Genomic DNA, 26,823 nt, shown 5'->3' on the forward strand with positions numbered 1-26,823 from the left:
CAGCACTTTGGGTTAGAGCTGTTTGCCAGCAGTGGGGAGCAAGAGGTGACACATAGCAAATGTCCAAGGCTGCTTTCTGCAGGAGAAAGGGGCTGCATTGTGTACTAGGGACAGCCTTTGAGTGTTGAGTTTTTAAACATTATTTTAGTGATTAGTCCATCATTTATCCTTTGGCAGCAGATTCAGCTGGCTTGTGAGCATTGATGGAGGTCTGCATGGGATTGGGGCTTTAGCCCAAAAAGAGACCCCTGGATGTTCCATTTTTGAGCTGTCGCCTCTGCCAGCTCCTTTCCTCCCAGCCCAAACTGAGATTATAATGTGCCAGGCTTTTTCTCAAGGCATTACCCTCTCCATGTAGGTTATATTTGTGTGCCTTGAGGCCCTGTGTGGTGCAAACACCTTCTGCTCCTTGTGGTTCTGGTGTGGCCTGGCTGCAGAGCCACTAGCCTGCCTTGGGACATGTTATCCCGGATTGGTATTTTTGCTACTGCATTTTTGAAATGAGCAGCCTTTATTCCTGTTCCCCACTGAAAATACCTCCACCACGGGTCTGGATTGCTCTCCTCCCTCGTCTGCCACTGATTGTGTTTGTTCTGGAAATGACTAGTGTAGTATTTTTAGCAGCACTTATTACGACTCGTCTCCTAAAGTCTAGTTCAATGTTGCTAATTAACTTCTTAGATGCCACCAGCACTCTGCAGTGCAGTGCTGCTATGCCAGGTTTTCTTTCTTTTTCTCTTCTTTTGGTGTTTCTTTTTTTTTTTTATTTTTTTTTTTTAACTGAGAAAGCAGGTATGGATGCCCTGCCATATTCTGCTTTAGAGTCAAAGCGAGCAGGGGGACGCATTGGATGCCCTTCTTTCTGCCTTCATACTTGGGTTAAAGAAGAGTAAGAAGCTCTAGAGGAGTCAGCTCCAACCAAATCACTGAACCTTTAAGGGAAGGCTTTAAAGAGCCTTCCCTTGACTTCAGGAAGTTGCGGTGCTGTCCTTGGCAGGTCCCCATCCTTCAGATCCAGCAGCAAGTCAACTTTCCAGAGGTATATCAGTGCTGATAAGAAGTACCCCAAGGCATGCATGAGAAATGGAAGGGTCAGCATTATCCTCATAAATCCAGCTGAACTCTCATGGTAGGGTTGGATTGGATCAATTACTGATAGGAAAGGAATTTAGGTTGAAGGAGCAAAAAGAATCTTGGTAGCTAGTTTGGACATCTCCGTATTCAGGGAGAAATGGGACCAGCCATGAAGGGCTGTGAAATGCCCCTGAGAGGGGAACACAGATTAAGGAAAGAAATAAGTAGTAAGCGCTTCAAAGCACTCCTTCTCAAAGTTCATTTGTTTATTAATAACTGTGCTAAAGCAACAGTGTCAAGTTGTAAAAAAATAAAGAACAGAAGTGTTGATTTCTTTCAGGGGAGTCCACCAGGTTTGCAAAAGTAAAGGCTGATATAATGAATAACTTTCTGGGACAAAATCCCAGAAGAGTTTCAGCTCAGCTCTTATTCAGATAAATCCTCTGAAGCTGGTGGGAGTTTGGGCTAGACGCTTCAGGAGTGAGTCTACAGTGGACTGCTGTTTGCTCTGGAAGGAATTGCATTTTGCCAGTGAGAGACCCTTTGACATCTGATTTGTTTCTGAAGCAACCAAAAAGAATATATAAATTGTAAGCTGGAATAAATGGTGAATATCCATATGAATTCAAGTTGCAATATCTGCCTTACATTTTTATGTTGAAAAGGTTATTTTTTAAAGTTGTGCTCATGATTGGAGGGCAAAAGAGACAATAAAGACTTAGGTGAACCAGATGTGTCCAAGAAAACAATGCCATGATTGTTCACAGTAACTGGATTTCTTCACTGTAAATAGGATTTTTGCTTGATTAAAATGTGCTGAGAAGAAACAGGACTTAAGGGAAGTTTCACTGAAATACGGGATTCAGTTTGAAGAGACTGGCACTGAAGAGGCAAACTGGCTGTTTTATGTTACGTAGCTCCTCGGGTCTATTTTCACAAAGTACCACCTGCTTGAGACTCAAAAGGGAGGGGGGGAAAAAAACCCAAAGAAACATCAGAGCTAAAAAGTATAGAAGTTATACACTGGTCATGACAGAAGATGGGAAAATCAACTGCCTTTATACCAGTTTGAGCTGGCTTACTGGGGTGCCATTCATGCTTCCCTCAAATAGCTCGAATAAATTAATACAACCACTGGAGAGATGAGGCCTTAGGCAGCTGTGCAGTTCTTTTTCATCTGTTGATGTTTGGGACAGAGACAGGGGAAGGGCTGTCTAAGCTGCAGGCAGAGAGAAAAAGTAAAGGCAACATCAAGTATAGATGTGCCAGCAGAGATTAAATCACTACCCCACTCCTAAGATCTTTCCAACCTACCATGTGAAGAAAAGCTTTTGTGAGCTCCCATGTACTGGCCTTCAGTTGCTCCTCTGTGTTAAATTATTCCCTCTATCCAAGGTGTGCTTGGAGGATGCTGTGGCTCACTAAGGTCCATCAGCCTGGATTCATGTGATGCTTTGCACTCTTGTACTGCCAAATTAAGCAAATGACTGGTGATGTTAATGTGAACACAGAGGCTCCAGGAGAAGGGAAATACTGAGGGAAAACTGGATGAAGAAGAAGCAAAAAAGGGAAAGGGAAATTAATTTTTCTTTTTTTTTTTTTTTTTTTGAGGAGGAGGAATAATAAAATATATTTGCTTGATAGGAGCATATTGAATAACTTGGTAGCATTAACAGCAGTGAATATTTCTGGCCTTCTCCTCGTAAGTGCTTGCTTTTCTCACTGGACAGTAACTGCCAAGTATTTTCGTGATGCAATATTGAGTGTGTTACAAGTTAGTCACGAGAAATATCCTTGGAGTGACTGGAACAGATTTTCTTGATGAAAGCGTTGTGCTCTTCTCTGTGGCAAGTATCAGGCTGAGTGAAGGATGCCATCACCCAAAAACCAAAGCCAAGGTGGAGAGTGCTCTGGCAAGTTTCTGGTTGATTTGTACAGTTTAAGGTGAGCATTCATCCAACATTCTGCTGGGAGAGGTGCTTTGGCTGGTGCCTTGCTTGTAAATGTAAGTTCTCTTCATGGGTAGATCAGGCCTCCTCCTGAGCTCCGTGGGGAGTAAATGAAGCTTTTGGGTAGCCTAAAACTGCATGGTCAGAACACAGTGTTGAGTAAGACTGCTGTAATGTGTTTTTTTCATATAAATGAGTTCAAATTGACTCTGGTATGAGGAGTAGAACAGAGAATTAAATTAGATTAATAGATTTTTTAAGACCAGAAGGGACCATTAGCTCATTTAGTCTGACCTCTGTAATGCATTCGATTGGATTTCATCCGCTTCCTCTTCTGCTGAGCCTAATGACTTGACTTTAACTGAAGTGTACCTTCCAGAAAGGCACCCAGATAATCAGTGCCTCACTTCACTGAGTGCTTTTCTTGGTTGGATATTCTCTCCCTCAGTTAAGAGGCAAAATAACATTCGCATTATAAATGTTTTGATTGTGCCTATTTGCATTATCCATAAAAAGGTAAAAATGTGTTTCTTGAGTTGTACTCTTTGGACCTTGCTCAGACAGTGCTCTGGAGATTGCCTTCTGTGGGAGTTAATGGTAGGTCTGATTTTTTATTTTATTTTTTTTAATATTTTGAAACTTGTTACTGCAGTGGGAAATTCCTGAATAGACCAAAATAGCGAATAATTCACTAGCAATGAGAAAATAGCTTTCTGGGCTCTAAAATCAAGAAAGCCTTTACTTTCAGATGTGTACTTTATGATGAGTGCCACTAAATGTGTGTAAACCCTGCTAAGTAAAAGAAATGACCAGTCTGCAGAGCTTGCATACTGCTCTCTTAATGCCACTTCCATTTTTGTTTGAATCAGAGTGCTAGGGAGTGACATTTAAACCTTGGAGTTTGTCATCAAGTTCTAATTTTCTTCTTGATGAGAACATCTGTCCATGGGAAAGGGCAAAAACTTGTTCCAGCAGTTTTTGCATAAGGTATTGAATGATTTAATTCCAAATGAGTGTTCTGATTGTTGGCTTGTCCTTTTTTCCTTGCTTTTGTTCTCCATACTCTTTTAAATGGAGTGTCCTGGGGAAAAAAAAATATGTTGGTCATGGAAAGAAATGAACTGTAGAGGATACAAGAAGTAATTGGGTAATTAATTAATTGTGTTAAGAGTCTTGTTAACACTCGTTTTTTCATGGTAAAATATACTGGTGAATTCTTGTGGAAAGTGGTTGTGATTTTCTTAATACGCAGACATAAATTTCCTGCACTCATCAGTGCCTTAATTCAAATTGAAATATGATTTTTCCTTCAAACACCATGTTTTGCAATACTTTGGATAAACTTCACCTTCAGGCATTTCTTTGTGGTTAGTAACCAGCTGAGAGAGGCTTTATCAAGGCTGTGGCTACGTTAGATTGAGCAGTGTGAGGGTAGGCATGTATGCCCCTCTTTTCATTGGAGAGAGGAAGTCTTTAAATGGAGATGTATCAAGGAAGGCTAGGGAAGTCCTCTCTTCCCCTTTACAGGAGAATTTGTGACCAAAATGGTCCTGTGCATGTTTGGAAGTCATTGCCACAATGTTCTTGGCAGAGTGAACATCAGCTGCAACCAAAGAAAAATTATTGGAATTAGCCAAAATTACTGCAAAATGTCGCTGGGGCTAGCTGGTATAAGGCGGTGCCAGCGGGAGTTTTGGGCTGTGGGTTTCCAAACAATCTGATTTGTACCTTGAACGTGGCAAGCATCGCCTTGCTGAACCATGGCCCCTATGTGTTTCATTAAATCTCCTCCTTGTGATGTCTTCTAGGGTAGGGGGAAGTGGTGTGAAGTTTCCTTCTACAGTTGGTTAACACTTTGCAGTGAGGAATGTCTTTCCTTCAGTGAGTAAACCTACAGCTGGTCCTCTCCAGATGAAGCTCTTGTTACAGTGACCTGGCTGTCCTCTCCCTGCTCCAGTTTGAAAGCTGATTTTAATATGCCAAAGGTATAATCATAAAAAATATTACATGCATCAGTGCATTTCTCTAATTCATCTTCCCTGGAAACCTTTGGGCCCTTTTCTGATAGGTAATGTGTAAGGAACAATGATATCAAGGGAAGAGGAGGTCTAAGGAAGTCTTTCTATCTTTCCACTTGGAATCCACAGAAAACAAATTAATATTTTTGCCTGAAGTTAGAAGAAAGGAGAGGTGGTCAAGTTTTAGGAAATCCTTTAACTTGCAAGGCACAGACTCTGGCCAGCCACTAAAGGTGATACTTCCCATAGCTGGCATGACTGATTGGAGTGACATCTTTGAGGCATTTAGTAAAAGTTTTTGTTTGTTTAGAAACCTGTTAACAAAGTCATTTGGATGTTTCCTGACATGGTGTCAATATTTTTTTTGTCCCCTCAGTATCTATAAACTTCAGTTGTTGATAATAGAAATCTGTTTTACATCTGCTGGGCTTGTCACTCTCCTACTGCAAGAGATTGATTATTGATTTTTTCAATTATTATTTTTTTCTTATTATTGCATATTTAACAATAAAACTAAGTAATGTTCTATTCCCAGCTGAGTCTCCTAGGAATGCAACTGTTTCTCATTATAAAGGGGGGGAAAGTAATTAAATTTTGATTATTTTTCCCTTTTGCCCAAATATCTTCACACAGTGCAAATTAAATAAAACTATTTAACCATGACAAGCACTTCTGCCGATTAATCCCTGAGAAGTGAAGCTGGAAAATGTATGCCACACGCAAGCAGGCAGTCACACATGGATGCCTGGAAAAAAGAAACCCGGAGGAGTCTAAGACAAGCACGAGTTAATCAGCCCAACAGAGCCATGAATGGAAGTTTGAGCAATGGTGACGTCCCTACCAAAGCTGATATGAGCTCTTTGAAGCCTTTTTTTTCTTTTTTTTTTTTTTCCCTCTTCCTGATACTCTGAAGAATCTTTTTCCCTTCTGGCTTAATTGCTAGAGATTAATTGAAGTTCAAGAGCTCAGTATTTCTAGTAGCCTTTATACTGAAATTTAAGATGGGTAATTTAACTTTGAATTGATTTTTTTTCTCTCTCTTCAATTTGAGCTTTTAGTATGTGCATATTTTTATCTTGGCTACACTTGGGTTTCCTGAATTACAGGCAAGCTTACCAAGAGATATTCATTAGACAAATGTGTTTATTAACAACATAAAATTTGTTGTACTGAATGCCTGAAAACTGGATCCCATTATTAAAAAAGGAAATATTTGAGGCAATTGCAGAGCATTAAAGAAAAAGTTGGTCCTGTCTACCTGGATTTTTATATACCTGGTTTCATTACCTATTGAAAAACACTAATGCCTTTTGCATGGGCTTCCAGGTCAAGGTTAGCCCTGTTACCCTGTTTAAATTTTAGCAGATTTAAAGCCCAGCTTGAAGTCAGTGGCCATGTCCTCAGGAAGCAACTCTTCTGTGGAAAAATGTTGCCTCACCTTTATGGGGAGGTTCTCGGGCATCTGGAGGGCCTGTGAGGTGGCTGCTGACGTGGAAAAAGCCATGGCTGCATCTCTGAGATGTTTATTTAGGCCTCTTTGCTGTTCATCTTCTTGTATCTGAAATCAAACATTGAGTGCAGACTTGTCTGAAGCTACTGCTGCAGGGAGCACTATTGACAGAAGTGCTGTGCACACTTTAGATGTATAGATGGATAGATACTTCTGTGTTGATGAGATATATTTGAAAAAGTAGGATTTTCATGCTAAATACACATTTGTTCTCATGGAAGACAGGGACAGAGAAGGGTTTTTTCTCCTTGGATGAAGCTGTCCCAAGTAATTCTCATAGATATCAATGTTTGATAGGTTTCCCTGACTCAAGACATCAAGATATTATGCAGACCTAATTAATTTGATTTTGCACATCACTCCAAATGCAATATAGGGAATTGATATATTTCTATCCCTTTATCTATTTTCTGTCTGATGGGATCCTCTTTTCTAGGCAAGACTGCTTGGGCTTTGGCAGAGCAGTGAAGTTCCTTGGCTCTGTCAGACAGCATCAGCTGGCCAATACCAAGCTTAGGAGAGGAAAAAAGCCTAGACCAGACCAGAGAGGGGGAGCAAGATTGTGAGGGAATGGAGAGGTTCCAGATTTGGGCAAAAATTCCTATAGTTTTTAGTGAAGCAAAGACTCAGCTCTAACTCTGACAGGGTTAGACTCTCTGGATTTGTTGGGCAGTAGTTTGCAGCCTCTGATGTTCCCAAGTACAGGCATGGCTTTGAAGAGGAAAGAGCAACAGCCTGATGGAAATTCAGACAGATTTTTGCAGGTTGGAGAGGAGTCGGTTGGCTGGCAATAGCTGGGGCATTGCTGCTCTCAACCTCCTCCTTCTCTATCAAAGTTGAAGGTTTTTTGTAGCACCCTGGGGATTAGATGTAGAAAACTGTACATTTAAACATAGAACATTTTAGTACTGCCCAAAGGGGAAAAAAAAAAAGCGCAGTTCTATGGAAATGAAAGGGTTGATGTCCCTTGAGTCAATATTGTGTGAAAGTCACAATCCTTCATAAATTTCAGTCTTTTCTTCTAGGTTATAATAAAAATAGATCCTTGCACATCATAATTTCCTCTAGTGAGCAGGTTTTTCTGACCAGTTCTTTTTCTGGTATGGACTAACATTAGCCTTTCCAGAAGAATGTGCTTGATTTGAACCTTGTATCCTCAACTGATTGCATTTTTAGACAGAGCAGGGAAACTGTAGATTATCTACCTAGAGGGCATGTAACAAGGAATATTCTCTGCTTTTCTAGATATCCCTATGGTTATATCATGTCTGTTTCATACTCTGCCCTTTCTCATAGCTCATAACTTTCATCTGCAAGTGGGAAATTTTGGAAAGACTGGGCAGTGCTTGCTGAACTGCCCAAGGAGTCTTAGGTTTGCTGACCACTGGGTAATAAGATGAATCACACATCCTGCATTTTGCCTTGGGAGAAAAAGGAGCAAGCATGCCAAGCAAATTACTGGGTGATTTACTTATTTGAAATTCTGGAAGGGAGTCTTTATCTTCCTAAATCTCATGTTAGGATACGTTTTGTAACTGTGCCCAGTGGTGATATATTTGTCTATATAAAAATCAGTGCCTTAGCTGTGCACAGGGAGCAGATCTCTGTGCTTCACCCTGGCTGCATTTGATATCCGGAGTTAACTAGGATTGCCTGGTGTTTATTTATCTGCTGAGATGAAGCTCTGTGTTTCATCTGTGTTGCTGGATGCATGGGCTGAGATTCAGCTCCTGGCTGGAATGGAGGGGTTGGCATTTAGCAGGGAGTGCATCATGTGCCAGGTTTTCTGATGGTCGGGTGCATCGAGCTAAGAACAAACCAGCGAAGGGAGCTGAAACACGCAGGAAAATGTCACATGCCAGGCGTGGAGGGCTGACAGAGAAGAGATGGCCAGTGGAGTTAACAGTCAGTATGGCTTTTTTGTGAGAGCTAAGCACAGAGGATTTCAGTTAAAAATCACCCTTGGTGCCTTTCCAGGGTATCTCTCTGAATAAGAGGCAGGAATGGATCCAGGCCCTGCATCTTCTCGAGCTAGGCTGATTTTTTCTGAATTTTCTGCCATTCTAAGATCTTGCTTTTCCACTTCATATTGTGGGGTCCTCCTCCTCCAACCAGAGTCTCACCAGAATGCTTGGATGCTTGCTGTTATCCAGTGATCTAAGCCATCTTCAGACAGTCATGATATTTTCTTTTTTCATTGCACTCCACAGTAGGGTTATTGCCTGCTTTTCTCAGTTCATGTTAGTGCTGCATTCATGATATTTTAAATTGAATTCTGGACCTTTGGTCTGAAACTGGATGTGGACCAGGGCACAAAGGTTTTGCTGATATCAAAGTTTGTCTACACAGTCACTGTCTTCAGCTTATCCTTTGGTTAAACATACTGATAATTTCTGATGTTTCCAATGCATTAATTTGTCTCTGACAATTTTCTTAGCTAAAATTTGAGTATGAGGACTGCTGACCTAAAATGATCCTAAGTTCTTCATCTTGGAGACCTCCTATTCAATGAAATTTTGGTAAATGATCAACACCTTGGGGAAATTATAACAGAATTGTGAAGTTCTCCTTTGTCCTGTGCCCATTGAAAATGTAAGATGCACCAGTTCACTGAAAAGTGTTATATTAGTTCAGAAAAGCTTCTGGTCACAAATGGGCTAAACTTTATAAACAGGCTTTTGAAGACCCTTGCCAGCTTCTAGTGGGCAGAGGGTAGCACCAGGTATGTGCCTGGCTACCTTTTTGCCCAGCTGCCCCTAGTGAAAGAGTCCACCAACAGCTTGAGAGAGGAAGCCAGCATAGAAGATGGGTGCTGCTGCTGGCCCATTGCTGTGCTGCAAATACCTGTAGAGTGTCAGTTTTTGCCTCCCTGCACCATGGCTTCTTCCCAGCTGAATGCAGTTCAGTACTATTTATGTCATGGTCCTGTCTGAGGCTGGAGAGGGCTGGCTCCATAGCTCACATGGAAAAGTGCAGCCCTGCTGAAGGCAGCAAAGTTGCAGCCATTTGCTCTGCCAAAGGAATTGGTCTTTTGTCTTGTCATCTCTGCAGCCTCAGGGCATGCTGCTCCTTGCTTGCTTAATTGCCAGTTTAATCAAAACCTGACTCGCTGTTTCAAATATGATTTCTCCTGCTGAACACCTCAAGCTGTCTCAGCAGCTCTGTGTGTGTGTGTCCTGTGCACACCACGAGCTGTTTAAACGTCTGGCTCTGGTTCAGGGTGCCATGAATCTGAGCACACTGCAGCTGCCCAGGTGCTGTGGCTGTGCAGTGATGTTGCCACGCCCAGCTCATCCCTAACCTCCTTGAGAGGATATCCCAGCATAGCTGGTAGGACACAGCTCATCTGCTCCAGTGCCAAATCCAACAGCCTGGCTTTGTTACCAGATCGCCACCGGGAGTTTGGGCTTCTGGAACTGTGTTGTTTTCATTTTCTAAATGCCCTCCAGAATATACAAATTTTCACAAAGACAGCTCTACAATTTGCCTTCTGAAGTGTAACTTCAGGGCTGTCAGTGCTAGTGACAACATTGTTGAGCTCAGGTATGGTTTATCCAGACTCTCTGTGATTACAGGATTTTCAGTTCCGTTGAAAAGTATAAAAGTCATCTTGCATTTTTAAGTGGAAAGAGAAGACCCATACAATATGGGTCCTGAAGACCCTGAAGCACAGCAAAGAAAAGCCTAAATCTGTAATATTTATTATTTATTGTGGGTTTTATTTTCATTTGGTTTAAAAGTCCTAGGATGTAATTGCAGAATTTAGGGCTGCCGCTCCTGACTGGCGCATGCCTGAGATTGAACGTGAAATGTCTTCCCAGCACTGACTTTTGAGAAATGTCATTTCAAACATCTGAAAAATGAGGCTTTTTCACAGGAGTTTTTTTCTTAGCTGTCCTGGGTGCTCTAAGCTTGTTCCAGTCATTTGTAACCTTTGTAATCAGCTTCACTGGGTACCTGGGGATAACCTGCAGCCCTGCTCATCCATCTTGTGAAGCAGATAGTGTAGGTATTTGCCCTCAATCCACTGCACAGATACTTTGTTGCCCTCCACTTTTTCTTTCTTCTTTTGTTCCCGCACCTCAATGAAAATCTTTCTGTGTTTTGTAAACCTCTGCTTATCCTGAGCAGAAAGCCACCTTTGTGTCAAATAACAGGCAGCTTTCAATCTGGCTTCTCATCTTTATGAAACTAATTGGAGATTTTTGTCTGGCGTCTTGCAAAGGAAAAGCTTTCAGAGGACTTGCTTCCTGACCACAGGGGTACAGGATTGGATGCCGAGGACTCCAGCCTGCTGTGAAGGTGTCCTTTTTGGGGATGCATCAGGGTATGGGTCCCTTTCTTGTCCCCCCACTCCAGGACATTTTTCTCCTTTCTATTCCTCCCCTCTGTCCATCTTTGCTCCTGTTTAATTTGCCTGGAAATAACAACAGCGTGATTCCTCAAATTCAGTAACTTGAGAAGGAAACCCCATCTCTAATTAGGGCATCCCTGGAGGGAAAGCACAATGAAAGCTTGAACTCCTGCACAAAGAAGTCACCTCTGCCAAGGAGCTTTAACACGCTTTGAAAGGACAGACTGGCATAGGGAGCAGCACAGCCACCTTCATCAGTGGCATTCCCCTCCATCCACAGGGGCTGTGGAAGTGTGGTGAACCTTTGGCTGAGACTTGCCCAGTATTCAGCTGGCTTGTTTGAGGACTTACAGCTAGATTTAGAAAGTTGAATTGATACTGTTCTGAAGGTGTCACTGCCATGGTGGGGTCACAAGTACTTCCGTGCTGGAAGTTTTCTGTCTTCATTTCTTCTATTTCTTTTCTTTAAGCAGATTATGCTGCATAAGAATCCCTCTGCAGCAAGTGGGTTAGTTTGTAATGCAATTACTGAAAGCAAAATATTCTTTTATCAGACGTTTGTGTACACTCAGTTCTTGCTGTAGCAGTCACCGAGCCATTTGACCAATGTTACCTGAAACTATTCATGTCAATCAGAGCTGGAATGGCTGACATTACTGGGACTGCATTCAATCTCACAAGGTGCCAAACCAGAAATCATACCTCCCTCTGAGTGTCCCTGGTGCCACTGAGTGCTGTTAGATGTAACGCTACAAAAGAAGGATTAAACAGCACTGCTCTGTCCTTCCTCTGATCCAGGTAAAAAAAGCATGTATGCATCCTGGGCTCCTAAACAATGAGGTGGTCATTACTGGGGCTCAGTGTGAAGCTAATTCTATAAAAGTTAGAATCCCACATAGGTCAGATACCCAATCAGAAATACAGGTGTTCTTCCTTTCTTGCTTAGATTGCAAGAGGGTGAAGAAAGAGCTTCATGTCCCTGATAAGAGGACAGGTTGTCCACATAATTGAAGCTTGGATTTGTTAATTCTTTCGTCAAGAGATTATTTAAGGAACCAAAATGCAGAGTTGAGGGTTAGCCTGCTAGAGGAAGTTTAGCTTGAAGTGGTGGTCAGGGCTGGTATATATGAATATGTAAATCTGTACATTCATTAAATCAACTAAAGGATTGTAGCCTAAAGGGAAGAAAATATTTCTCTAGCATTGAGATATTGGGTGATTGTGTTTCAGACGTGATGGAATGTATGACTAAGGACAATTTGAATGCTGCCTGTTCTAAAGGAAAAGACTCTAAACTAAAGCTGTCTATTAAGTTTATACTAGAATATTTTACTGCAAAGAACAGGAGCCTGAAGCAGAACAAGCTGAAAGAGTTTTCAGCTGGGCTGAAACACACAACCTTTTCTGTGTACTTTTTAGACTCTGTGGTCTCATTTTCAGTCATGCTGTATGTTTCCTGTAGTCTTTTGGGGGGTCTGATAGGCACATCAGAAATGATGTGGTGTAACAGCCTCTTCCCCTGCACATATGTAGCTAGATCCTTGGGATCAGGAAATTTGGCAGTGCCTCGGGACCCTTGCCCCAGTGCTGGCAGACAGAGCAGTGCCCCAGCAGACCTGTCTGCTGCCCTTGCAGAAGGCAGACATCCAGCATGATTCATACAGGGCGAGGGAGGCTCAGGCGAGAATTAATTTGTATTGTTCAAGGAGTACCAATCAGGAGCTTATTGTTCTAGGCAGTGTGCAAACTTATAATCAAAACTGTCATCCCAAGGCCTACAGTAACATCATGGGAACTAGGATAAGAATAATCCCGAGACATGCTTGAAGGGCCTTAAGGAATGCAGGTCCCAAATGCAGAATATCTGATGCTAAAAAATTATATCTGACCTTGTATGAAACATCTGGTCTGTAGATGTTGGCTGTATGAACATAGTTACTCAGAAGTCTGTGAGCTAATGCTGTTTCTCTACCCATTGCAAACTTCTTATTCCCTGGACATAAGGAAATAAATAAGGGTACAATGGCAGCATGAAGGGGAAAGACAATAAAATCTTGTGTGTCATTCCTGACTTTGTGAAGCAATGAAAAGGGACACAATGAAGTTTATAAAGTCCATAGTTGACTTTACCAGAAGTAAAATTCATAAGCTACAGACCTCAAATCTCTCTGAATCTATAAAGCAGTAATTCTGCTTCACAAGTCTTTTAAAAATATATAAAATTTGGTTTCCTCTGATGGGTAAAGAGGAAAAATGAACATCACAATGTTTTGATACTTAGCTCAAAAAACTGGAGAAAGACCCTATAAGTACAACAGTCATAAAACTGTGTTATATGCAAAGGTGAAAAGAGTGCAAAAACAACAAAGCACCAAATTGTCTTTGCTAAGAACTTGGAGCTGCTTGGCATTGCTTCACTTTGGGGGACTGGGGATTTCTGGAGTTCCCAACCGAGGCGATAGAAAGAGATGCTCTTTTACTGACTGTGACAGGAGCATGCTTAATCTTTGCTATAAAGTGGTAAGAGTGCTCCCAGGATTTGGCCATCAAAAATTGCATTCAGAATTGTCACTGATGCAGAAAGGTTACAGATATATTCACAGCTAGGGACAAGGTTTAAAAATGCTTTGATTTCATTTTCTTTAGGCTGGAGAAGGGGAAAATGATTCCTAATGATTATTAAAAAAAAAAATAAAAATCCAGTAAGGCTTTGTTTTGTTTGGATGGCTGATCCAGCAGTTTGCCTGTTATTGGCATTGGAAATAAACTCAGGCCTACAAGCTCAGCTTCCTGTGCTGCTCATGTCTGCACCCAAACTGTATTGACTCTGTCCCCAGTGGCACTCAGAAAGTCCATATGCAGTTACTATATATGTGAATTAGGGAAACTGTTGTGTTCAGACCCTGTGTCTGTGTGCAGTGGGAAGGTGCAAGAGACTTTTGAGACCTTCCTCTTCCTCTCACAGGCTTCTCCATCCAGTTAGGTTAATGATGAGCAGTGCAGCAAAAGCAGACGATCTCCCCTCTTCTCCCCCCTTTCCCTGACATTGAACTAAAAACATGGATTCTTTAGGAGGCTTTTGATTGAGAGAGAAAACATGAAAACAGAGAGGAAGTCTGTCAGAGCTGGATCAATTTGCCCAAACAGCTCAGTTTTTCAGCTGACAGCATTTTAGCACTCAGAGGGGAGTTGTCAAAATCTCTCTACAGGCAGTCATGTCCTTCATGCTGAGAAATACCTTATATTATCTTGAAAGATAAGAAAGAAGAAAAGAAAAAAAAAAGGAAAGACAAGATGGCTTACATTCCTGTTCTTTTAGGTCACGGAGCATAATACTCTTGTTTCATTTTTTCATCAAATCATGTCGTGTTAATCTCGTTTGCTGCTTGATCACTCCCTTTGAGATGGAATCTGTCCCCTCTTGCAGTGTCCTGCTGCACCACTGCTGAGGCTTGGCAGCAGGCAGGAATGCAGAGCCAGGCAGGCAGCACTGCCTGTCTCAGGGCTCCTGATGCAGATCAGAAGAAGTGATTAATGCAGTTAGGGTGCACTGACCCACAGGGAAAGCAGATTAGTCAACTTTGCACTTCCTTAATGAGAGCACTTGATTAAAAATACCTGTAATGAAGAAGATGCTTTTATGCTTTATTGTCTGACAGCCCTTTCTGGGCTGCAGTCGCAGTCAGAAATAGTCACAGAAACCCATGGGAGGTAAGAGTTAAGGTTTGCATGGTGTATTGCCCACATAGCAATGGAAGATGGAGCTGATGAAGCTGGACAGGAGGATGCAGGCTGAGAGGCAGGGAATCAGGCTGTGGTGAAATGTGGGCTCACAGCAGAAGCACAGGCAGTACTGGGAAGGTGCAGCGTGGAAATGGAGAGATATAAAGGTTGGAAAATAAAGACAAAATTGGAGGGGACATCTGCTGTAGGCTATCACAAATGGAGGCAGGGGAGAGTGACAAATTCTTGGACCACATCACACAGTATCTGAAACCACGAGACACTTCAATTACTGTCTCCAGGCTGGTGACTCACAGATCTACCTGCCTGCTCTGGACATGTCTCCTACCTCATAATCCAGCATCTCAGCTGATTTCTCTGACAAACCCCCTGGATGCTTTGCCACTGAAATTTAAGCTCAGCATGGCAAGAGCTGCTGCCTGATTTCTTCTTCTCCCCCACTGCTCCCCTTTCTGCATGAGCAAGAGTGGCATAAGTAAGAGGGTGACAGGGCTGTGTCCCAAGCTCAGCCTGTGAGGAACTGTGTGCTGTAACGCATTTGGCTTTCATTAAACCCCTTGACCTGGGGTTGCTCTTTAAATTATGCTGGCAGGTGAATTTAAAGCTGTCTGAAAGGCAGTGAAGGAAGGTTGCAGTTGGTGGGAGTCTCTCTGGGGTAAGGAGAGACTCTGGTGTGGGAGTGGAGGGGTCGTCCAGATACAATGCCACTACTGTTCCCAGGTGTGGCTTTATGTTATGGTTAAACTGATAGCTGTCCCCATCCCACCCCTGGCTCTTTTATTATTGCCCTTTCCTTTGCTTCAGATCTGGCACTGCTGCCACAGCAGCCTGAATTGGTTCTGCTCATTGAGCCAGTGGAAAACTTGTAATTATTGTTTTCAGTGGGGCATTTCCCATCAGATCAGCTCTACCTCACTCTGTGCTTGCCTTAATTGCCAGATCTGCTCCAAGAGAGGAGATGGAAATGCCTGGCCATGTCACAGGGGAGTGCTGTGAAATGGTTCACTCTAACACGAGGCTGCAGCCTTTATTAAGAGTTGCACCCAGCTAAAAGAGATGGGGTAAAAACCAAATAGTCAGCAATATTCCTTCCTCCCAAAGAAAGGAAAAACTAAAGCAAAATCTTCTGAGTATGAGATTTGCTGTTCAGCATCTGGTAGTGTGAGGTGCACAGCCCCAAGGAGATACCTTTCAAAGCAGTATAAGGAATGATTTTGCCTCTGCAGGAGATAGACTGAATGGCTTTGGATGGGTTTCCCCTAAACCTCTCCATCCCAAGTTGTTTCAGGCACACTTGAGGCAGAACAGGCTGGGCTTGGCCCACTAAGGAGGGTGGGAGGTTGGAAATGTCCTGTTTGACTTTTGGGGCAAGAACAGATTAAGGACAGCAGGAGCTGGTACAGACCTCTTCATATCAGATTCAATATCTAAGAGGTGGCTAAAAAAATCTCGTTGGGTTTTGCTGTATTTGCCATTGCTAAACCTGCTCTGGGTGGTTTGTGACCAATATTTGTCATCTGCTCCAGGGCTCTGAGGACTGCATTGCTCCAAATCCCTCTGTTTCCTCTGCACCAAAACCCTCTCCTCCTCTCCCATGTTTTTCAGTACAGGTGGCTGATAAATCGTATTTCATAGCACAGTGAGCACATCTGGGAGGGGAGGAAAAATTCAACGTGTCATGTTTCTTTAGCCTGCTGGGCAAGCCTGTAGGGAGACAAGCTCAAAAAATGTGCAGCCCTGGAGGTCAGGTCCCTGCTTTGGGCACTGGGGAAAGCCAGGACTGGATGCAGCCTTCCTGCATGTGCTGCCATATGGTGGGGGGACAGGGAAGACAGGAGATCTTTAACACAGTTTAATTATCATGGCATGTGTGAAATATTTCCCAGGTTTTTTAGATCTTCTTCCTTCCCAGCCTTTATACCAGGCTCCTGTACCACAGCGTAGATTTTGGGGTATGCAGTGCAGGATGCAGAGCATCACTGGAGCCAAGGTACTGCTAAATCAAATGTTTTGAAGTCCTTAACAGAAGGATGAGGTTTATCTAAAAACACAAATTATGATCGTGCAGCAAAACGAGGAATCTTGGTGTGACTTTAAGAAGCTCATTTACCTCTGACTTCTGCTGGAACGTGAGTTTCTGAGTCCTAAATACTCCTTGGAATATACACATCTGCTGCTAGTGAAAAGCTTCCAGTTGTTTTATGTGCTATAATACCCAGGTTTAGCCCATTCCTTTGGCATTATTTTTGTCCTTATTTTTTCTTGTAGCTCAAACCTAGCCTTGATGCTCTCAAGTAATGGCTGTCACATGAGAGACAGATTGGTCATCAAAAAGGATCACTTTGATGTCCTTCCTCTTATGATTAGAGCTCTTTGTTGTGACAAATTAAAAACAGGAATAGTGCTACCTCAGAAAAGTCCATGCCAACCTCTGCTGATGCAGACGTGCTGCCAGATGCTGCTTTTGGATTTGCATTTACTCTAAAGCATGAGATGCATGTGTGACAGGGACTTAGCCAGACATCTCCCCAGTTTATCCCTTTCCCCACATTCCTCTTTGAACTTTCTTCCTCACACCCAAGGTCTTCTTTGCATTTGCCAGCTGCCTTGACTGAGCGTGGGGTTTGCTTTGGTACTGGGAAACTCGGCCATAGCCCAGTGAGGCTGCTGGTGCTGGTGCCCTCTGTTTTCAGCAGGCAGACGTGACAGGAGCCAGCCATCCCTCGTGGAAGCCACACCTGCTGCAGTGCCTTTAAGCTTGCAATAGCTCCTGGTATGAAATACAAGAGGAAAAGTGGCCAGGGAGCAGAGATAATGTAGTCAGAGAGTTCCTCCTGGAAAAGAGGGTTTTCTTGTACTCAGAAGCATCCAATGGCTTAGAGGGAAGCACAGGGAAATGACCGTGGGAGCGAGGGAAGAAGAGGGAGAACGTGAGTTGCTGCTACCCTAAGGAGTTAAAAGGGCATTGAGAGATGAAAGAGAGATGTACAGATGAAAGAGAGAGACTCCATAAAAGGCCATGAATAAATGAAGCAGTGGACAGAATCTGTGATAACTCTGACATGTCTGAGGAAGAGAATGGCTTTATAAAAGCTTTATTTAAAAAGAAGGCTTTTAATGCAAAATGGAAAAGGGTGAGCAGTGAGGGAATGGTGTTTTGTAAATGAAAGGCAGACAAAAAGGCTGCCAGGAGAAGTCTGAATATATGCAGAGTAATAGGTCTGAATTAAATTTGTTTAATGGCACGTCAAAAGAGTTTGTTAACAGGCCCACCAGCTTTTTAATTTCTCTTTTCATATGTTTTTATATATGCCTACATATTATGGGATTCAAAAAGAGGGGAGAAAAAAGGACAAGAAAAAAATTAACTAGTTTTGAAAGTGAAAGAGGATAAGAGTGATGATCCTAGAAGCTGCACTCCCAACAAAGTGTATGTAGTCTTTTGCTAGATAATAAATTGGATTTTTAAAAAAATCATGTTAACATTTACGGAATTACATAAATGTTCCCAAAAAGTAATGTTGTGTTTTATAGATCAGATCATCACAGACAAACTAGACTGCTTTTAAAAATTATTATTTTCAGTTACACGGGGAAAAAAAAAAGCCACAAGCATTTAAAGAATATTTTATCTGTAGAGATATTAGTAAAATTGTCATTATGTTTTCAAAGCATTTTCCTCAGAATATGTATTTTGCATACCTGCATGTGTCCATCCTATTGTTATTTTTTTAAAAAGTAAAAATATGTGGAGAACTGAAATCAAAGGCTCAGGAATGGATGTGTGGTTTCATGGGTATTATCTAATTAATGATCCAAGCAAATGGAGTAAGAGATGAGGGATTAAATCCATGGAGGTGCCTGCATTCAGTGGTGCAGACAAGAGGGGGTGTAGGAGAGGCAGTACCTGGGAACACGGGTTATCAGAGATACCAGCACGAAATTAAATTAAATCCTCTGCATGAAATGCTGACTAGGTTGTCTAAAAAGGATCTTGGGAAGTGGTGAACCTGTGGAAGACAAAAGAATGCTAAAGTAGGCTGGAAAATGGGTGGAAATCTGAGTAATCTGACATGACAGCAAAAAAATGTGTTGCAGTGATTGCCTCTGGATAAGGACAGCAAAGAAAAGGGACTTTCTTCCCTTGAGAACAAAGAGTCTGAAGGATGTTTGTTTAAAAAAAAATATATCTCTTGGTGGGTTCTCACTGCTGCTGCTGGATTTGCCAGGTGTGGGGCAGAACTGCAATGCAGGTGTGCAACTGCCCATACCCACCAAGGGCACTGAGCAAAGGAGCAGCAGGGAAAAGGGAGAGCCATTCCTTCAGGTGACTGTGGTTGTCTTCATGGCATCACCAGGGCTTTAGGAGACAAGTCACCAAATGTTTTAAAAAGCCTTTTAGCCTGGTAAATGTTGGTGGTTTTTTCCCTTTGCTTCTGGGGGTTTGAATCATTCAGTCTTATGTTTTCTATTCAGGCTTTCTCTTTGATAGTGCACTGGAAAATCTCAGGTAGAAAATGTGCAGTTTCCCATGTGCACACATGACAACAGGCACTGCACTCTAGAAAAATTAAATGTCACCAGCACTGGAAATTCGGCCCAGGATCAGGAGGAAGGCCTCCCCTCTCAGGTGCTACAAACAGTGGGTATGCTTCCAAAACGGTTCAGGAGCAAGTGGTTTTAATAGATACACGCATGAGACTTCTTTGTTGCTTTTCTTGGTTAGCCCATGCATTTGCAGATTTTTTTTCTGTGGTTTTATATCATTTCATCTGTAGATGACTAAATCACTTAAGGGCAGAATTTTGAAGATGTGTGGATGTTTATTTTCTGTCTATGAGCATTCAGATCCCCTTTTTTAAAAAACAGTAAAAAAAAAAACCCTTTAGGCCAAGCTATTATGTTTCCTTCAGTCTTCACAAAACATTATCTTTGTTCTTCTAAGTTATTGGCTTTTTAAAATCTGTTGTATCTCTCATGTGTCAGACCCGAAAATAATGGCCAGTCAAGCACTTTTTCTAATTCACAAACATCTTTCTCATTTCCTCTACCTGAGGAAGGCATGTCACCAGATATACTTTCAAGGTCATATCCGTACTGTTGCTCCCAAAATTGTTTCTACCAAACATGGGGGTTTTTTTCTCATTGTCATAGCACATGCAGGTGGCCTGTCTGCTATGAAGACTGCTGGTTTGTGGCTCCCTGTGCTACACCTGCGGTTTGCCCTGTCTCACCTGAGATGGTGTTGGTATTTAGGCAGTGTTGGCCAGACCTGCATCCCTGTGTTGTGGTGCAAGAAAAGCGGGTCAGGGATGATCCACAGCTGTCTTCCAGCATTAGCCCTCACAGGGAGCCATGGGCACAGGCCTCTCCAGGCAAGAGGGATGAAGGAAATAGAACACAAACTGAGCTGGTCGGTGCAAAATTGGCAACTTCATCAAACAATACTTTGATGATTACATTTGATTGCTGTTTACCTGGGAGCCGGCTGCAGAAAGAGCAGATGGTTATAGGCAGGGTGGGACTGGGAGAAGGCCATGCAAGCTGTTCTGATACGAGGCATGCTCAACTTCTCATCAGCAACAGAGACAGCTTGACCTTTGGTATTTTGTCAGAAGTCATCTTTCTTTTTCCTGCACCACTGTCAGCTCAGACTCAATGTGCAGAGAAAACAGCTGAAAGACTGGAGGGATAGGTATGGAGTGTTGGAGTGTTTCTGCCTTTTATTTATTTATTTTTTAAGGCTCTCACATCTGTGCTTTTCTACAGCAGCTGGAACTGAAGAGAGGGAGTCCCTCATTCCTAGGGCTGAGGCTTGCAGTCAGCATCTGAAACTGCAAAACTCACTGCACAAGGACTGGGAGTCAGTCAGCCTCACTTGGGAAAGCTCGTTCTGTCAGCCTTTGAGATCAACCTGAGCTGTACCAGTGATATCAGTCTCAAAACCTTTCACTGGTCCATTGGGTAAAATTTTGTTTTGTAACTGAGTGAGAGGCAGCACTTTTAATGTCATTAAAGCCAAGAAGACCATGTGCTTGTGTACCAGCCCCACTGCCAGGTCTTGCTTCAGATGCCTCCCCTTGCCTCCCTTCCCTCAACTGTCTCAAAGGTCACCACTGGCAGTAATGGTAAAACCAAAAATGTTGATTATGTTGATTAAAGGTATTCATAAGGTAACAGTGGAGACCCTTTGTTTCTCCAGTTTGAACACTCTGATGAGTCTGAAGAACAAGTGAGCTGGCATTCATGGCCAGAAAAAGAATCACAGCAATTGTTTGCATTGCTTTTTTTGGAGAAGGAATATTATAACCCAAAGTTTGATTTATTAGCATTGTGCGAAGTGTGCAGTCTTAACAGAAGTCTGGGAATTTTTTTAGTAGTACATAGTAGTAGTAGTAGTAACAGAAGTCTGATTTTTTTTTGGAAGTACTGTTTTGCATCAGCAGATAGATAAAAGCTTTCTGCAACTTGTTTCATTTATCACTAGAGAGCATTTGACGCTACTGCTTCCTCCATATAAAGTAAAAGCCTTAATAAAGCAATAATAAGCTTCTATAGTTATTACTCAATTGTAATGAGTGTCTAAACAAACTCACAGATGTTTTTTTAGTCTTTCATATAATGTGGGTGTGTCTTATTTTCTCCAGCCTAGCCCTTTAAGCCTCCAGAATCATTCTTTTTTGTTGTTGGTGTTTTTTGTTTGTTTGTTGTTTTTTTTTTTGTTTTTTTTTGTTTTTTTTTTTTTTTTTTGTTTTCCCCCAGGAAGATCAGGTGGTTAAAAAAAACCAACAAAAACTACCAACAAAAAAAAAAAAAACCAAAAAAAACAACCAACCAAAAAAAAAAAACCACCCCCAAAAACCATGTGTCAGCAGTGTGCCCAGAGCAAGTCCAGCAAAGGGCCATAATGATGATAAAGGGATTGAAGCACCTCTTTGTGGGGATGGGCTGAAAAGCTGTGAGTATCCAGCCTGGACCAGGTCATCCAAGGGATCTTACTGATGTGTATAAGTACATGATGACAGGGAATAAAGAAGATGGAGCCAGGCTCTTCTTACAGGCAGATAGTGGAAAAGCTTTTCTGGTTTTTTTCTTTTCCTATGAGGGTGGCAAGGCACTGGTACAGATTGCCCAGAGAGATTGTGGAGTCTCCATCCTTAGAGATATTGGAAATCAGATTGGACACTTGCTGTGGGCTCTTGCTGCCCTTGAGCTGGGCTAGGTGATTTCCAGAGTTTCCTGCCAAGCTCAGCTGTTTTACATTTCAGTGGTATCTTTGATGCAGCAAATGAGGAGACTGTTCTGTGGTTATAAGGGCACTGATCATCCTGCACACTGAGCAGCTCGGGGTGAGAGAAGACCGTCTGCTTGTTTCTGCTGCAGAACCGAGCAGCTATTAAATGATGACTTTTGCTCACTAATGACATCAAATGGGTTTTTAACATGTAAACGAGAAGAGGAAAGCAGAGTGACTTGTTGTTTGCTATGGGTTCGCCTGAAGCAAATCTCCCATGTTAAAGCACTTAAAAGCAAATACAGAATTTATGATGTGTCGGTAGGTTTTAAACCTGAATTACGTCCAGTTGTTGTAATGGCTAATAATGCAAATTATCTGAGTCATCCTCAGTGTAAAGCAGTAAATATAACTTGCACATTCAGACACACTTCTTTTTTTTTTCTTTCTCTCCCCTTTCTCATTAATATTTTATCTCCCTGAAGAGATGTTTTCAACATATTATGTGCACCAGCATACTGTGCTTGTGGTATTCCTGGATGTCATTACAAAGAAGCCTGAAGACTGTACTGCTGCTCCTCTGCCTGTGACGCTAGCTTGGAAATTGCTTGGAGCAACAACAGCAAGTGTCAACAGGGAGCTGTATTAATTATTTGGAATGTGTCTCTTAAGAGGAATCAACTGCTTTTATTGCAGAACGAATATTACTTGAAATGGGAAGGTTACTCTAACTGTTATCATAATCTATGTATCATTAACTTTCCATGTTTAGAAGAAGAGATTAACAACCCTGTAAATTGGTACAGTAAATAGATGAATTATAAAAAAAATGTTTTTGTTATAAATAGAAGTTTCTCCATATAGTTACCTCCAAATTGCTGGAGAAGGATTGAGTTTTTAGCAGCTGAGAAACTGCATGATGGTGTTAGGAACCAAAAAAATCTTCCACTCATTTGAAAGCAATGCTGAGCTCTGAAAAATTATATTTGTGTCTCCTGCAGGTGGGACAAACAGGTGGGATTGTGCCTCATACCATGCTTCCTTCAGAAATGCCTGTGACATAGGAACACTTGTTTCTCTCCTGAAGTGAGATTAACAGATTGAATGGGCTTGTGTGAAATTGGGTTCTCTTCCATGGCATATATATATATATATACAGACAGAGAGAGAGAGAGAACACATATCAAGAGAACGTGGTGTAAAGTGTATGTAGTAGTGGTAAAGCAGGTGGAACTAAAGTTCACCAGCGTACCTGTGTCTGCAAGGAAGAAGTGAGAGATGGAAGTGGTTTCAGCTTGTCACCGGGTGCCTCCACAAATGGAAGTTCATTGTGAAAAACACAGAACAAAATACTTGTGAAGCTGTTTTTAATCCAAATGCTGTGTATTTGACTGTAGCCCTGATAGATCTGTGTAGGAAACAGCAGAACTAAACCACTTATTTGTCCACAGGGCAGGCTCACCACGGGCAAGTTTCCTACATTGCCCCACCGATCCACCTGGATTCGGATCTGGAGAGACCATCATCCAAGGGTGAGTCAGTGGGACAGTCTCCATTCACTTGCATTCCAAACCAGCCACAGGCATGGGTGGATTTCACTCACTTCTTCACTGAGCCTCCGTGGCCAAGCTGTCACCCTCCATCCAAGGACACTCTGGGGAGCAAATTAATTCCTGCAGGAGAGATGTATGTAGGATGACCGTGTCCCATGTGTCCCATTACATAGCTTTGAACATCCCATCACTTCACAGGGTGGTTTGCTCTCCCCACAGTTTACTCCTGCAGGGACAGGTACACCTTAGGTCCTGCCCTCTGTCTTGCACCTTTCCTTCCTGATGGTGGTGCAAAGGTGCAGGGAGTTGCTGGCAGAGTGCAAAAGGGCAGATTTCAGCTGCCTTTCAGGTGAGTAAAGGGTACAGATGGGTTTTACAGTGGTTCAAGCCCATATTCAGTCCTCATTGCTGTTGCTTGAGGGTTTTTTTTTCCTAGACTTGGTGAGATGTTCATTACAGAGGATGAATTAAATTTTAGTTGGGCTGATTGCCCCTGGGAGTGATGCTAGTAGCCAATATGTACAGAGTAAGTCCAGAATAGCCTTCTAAGACAGGTACCTGGCTTGACTGGTGCACATAAAGCAATATGAATGCGAGCCCTTGATTTCTCTGCCCCATTTGGAGCATTATTCCCTAATGCTGAGCCCCCAGTGTTTGCCCCTGAGGCCTGGGGAAATGAGGTTGTCCCCAAAGCAAGCATATGTGGTGGTGCAGACTTCTTACACCTCCCTTTGCTCCTTTTGGTTAGGTTGGCCAATATTCAGGTATGATATTGAAGTAAATAGCTTGTTCTTCTTGGAACAGATGATAGCAAAGCAAAAATCATACAGGATTATGAAGGGATTTCTGGGTCAACTCTGCAACTGAATATTAACATTAAACCCAGGGAATGTTGTGGAAAAAAAGAAGGGGAGGAAGAGGACAGCCAAAGTGCAATAGCTTGGAGATATTCTATACCTTAGGTTTGGGTTTTTTCCCTTTTTCCCACTCTTGAAAGGGTGCTACAGTGGCAGAAAGAGTACCAAATTGACCTGTGTGGTGATTGTCATCATTCTGCCACAGCACTTGAAGGCTGTTGATGTGTGTTTGTGTGTGCACGTTTCTCTAACTGGTCTTAATTGAAAAATGGGAGGTGGAGCCATGTGCTGGGTGGTGTGAGGATGCCAGATTCACAGTTCTCTCTCCAAATCTGGTCTTGCCATGAGTCAGGCTGGTCGTGCACAATCTTCTGGCAGTCCACAACCTCCATGCAGCTTTAAGTGAAATACCCTGGGATTTAACATGTGCATTTGAGATCGTCAACTTCTTCTAAGTCATTTGAAAACCTCCAGTTCTGTGGTAAAATTTACTGCCTTGCTTTTACGGCAGAGTACTCTAGTGAGGCAGAGACAGTTATGACTTGCAGGACCTTCTTGCTCTAGTCTGTCATTGAGGCGATGAATCAGAGCTTACTTAGAATAGGACAATGTAAATCCTTGCCTTGGCATCTGAACAGGCTATAGGAAATTGAAGGATGCTGGAGCAGCAGCAGGACAGAGAATCAGTGTCTTGCTTTCTCCAAGCTGCAAGAGCTAAAGACTAACAAAACTCTTCAGTGATCTGCTGTTCATGAGGGCAGAGCTACCTCCACAAGATAAATGGCAGTGCCACCAGGAGCAGGGCAACGTGGGTCAGGCAGAACAGTTGCAGTGCTTTCAGAGAGGGTAAAATAGAGTTTATCCAACATAAACTGCTGCACTGACAGCTTTCACAGGGCCTCCACTGCCCTGGTTGAGAGATCTTAAAGAAGGCACTGCTCATGGTGGAAGGACTGGTATTACTGCTGCTGTGTTCTGGTAAAAGGACTTGAATACTCTTGTGTAACTTGACAGGAGAGGGCCAGAGAGAAAGCCAGCTCTGGAGGCATCAATCCATTAGCTGGTGACTAGGGGCTGTTAAAAACATAGTAATTGGCACTGGCTCCTGCGGGAGCAGCAAGGCTTTCCTCTGGCCCTGGGATGTGGGATGTGTAGCTCTGCTGCCTCATATCTAGTTTCAGCATCCAAAATCCATTAGAGTATTGTGATTTTTTTTTTCCCCCCTAAGTATATTAGGCTTATAATTCCTTTTGTTTGTCTGCTTTTTCTGACACCTTAGGACATGCTTGGGTCACGTTCCAGGCTTCATCCAGAAGAGCTGTTTTAAACAAAGGAGTCAAAAACACCTGTCCTTAAGCTTGAATTCCTCCACATTTCCTGTAGCTATATCTCTAAAATCTGAGCAGCATTATGACAGTTAGCATAAACCATTAATGCTTCTGGCTACTCCTTTGACACTCTTCATTTTGCCTCTGTGCATACCCTTGCACTAAGCTGAGCACCAGGTTCAGGCCAACTTTGCACTCAGAGTGGCAAAAAGAAGCAGCCACCCTACAGTTTTAATTGTAATAAATGGAAATAGAACCTGGGTAGGATGCTTTAAGAGAAGCATCTTTCCTTCCTGTATTATCAAAAAAAGATACAGCTTTAGTACTCCTGTGGGTTTATGCAGTTGCAATTCTCAGCTGACAAATTTATTTGTAACTGCCTCTTCCTTCTCCTTTTTAAAAATTTTATCACTGGTGACATTTACACACATTGTTTATGCATGCAGGGGATTTTTACCTGCCTTTCAGAGTCCTGACGCTGGTGGTGAATAGAGTATAAACTGCAGTAGTTTACTAGTACATTAGTGTCACTGTGCATTACAGGGTAATTACTCTGAGCCACTGCTCTGTGCAGCCACCCAGTAATGACACTGTACATCACTGAATAGAAATGAAGCTTTGAATCAGCATTTTTCATCAAGACACCTCTTAGTCCCCACCCGCTTTTTAATTTGAGGCTGTTGTAAAATTAGTTCTGTGTATGAAGCATTGTTAACTACCATTTTTACACCTCCTTTCAATCCAACAATTTGGATGTGACTACATTATTTTTATGCAAGTGTTTACAACTTCTCTTACAGAATAATTCCAGGCATAGCTGAGACTTTAGGTTGTGATATTACAGACTGAAGATTACACCTGTGTTTAAAAATGGTTACTGACAATAGCAAGGAGTTTCATAGATGAGAGTCACACTGATACCCTGGCTTAGAAAGGGATTTTATAGAATTATCATATATGGCAATAAATTAAGTTAAAAGTTTATACTCAAATTCTGCCAGGCACTAAAACACAGTAAAGCAGTGAATTAAAAACACCAAATATGTGCACTAAAATAATTTATAAAGCTGTGTGGAATCAGATTTTAACCTATATGTAGAATCATATTGAACTTGAAATGCATGTCTGGCATTTAAAGGTAGGCAGCCTGAGAAGCTGACCTGCCCTGTTGAGCTGATGTTTTATAAAGCTTTCCTTCTAAG

At 42.3% G+C, this 26,823-nt stretch overlaps 1 protein-coding gene across 14 annotated transcripts in view; it reads left to right on the top strand.

Annotated features, from left to right (window-relative positions):
- Positions 1–26,823, top strand: part of ADGRL3 (adhesion G protein-coupled receptor L3) — a 490,192-nt gene that overhangs the window by 323,727 nt on the left and 139,642 nt on the right. For 13 of the 14 annotated variants that reach the window (XM_039710508.1, XM_039710495.1, XM_039710502.1 and 10 more), the window contains one exon: positions 23,335–23,415. The exons of the other annotated variant lie outside the window; for it this stretch is intronic. In XM_039710508.1, coding sequence (XP_039566442.1) covers positions 23,335–23,415 — 81 coding nt within the window. The remainder of the gene's footprint in view (positions 1–23,334; positions 23,416–26,823) is intronic. 14 annotated transcript variants of the gene reach the window in all.

This window comes from Passer montanus, unplaced genomic scaffold (genome assembly GCF_014805655.1).
Source record: "Passer montanus isolate IOZ18808 unplaced genomic scaffold, ASM1480565v1 scaffold23, whole genome shotgun sequence".
Taxonomy (NCBI): domain Eukaryota; kingdom Metazoa; phylum Chordata; class Aves; order Passeriformes; family Passeridae; genus Passer; species Passer montanus.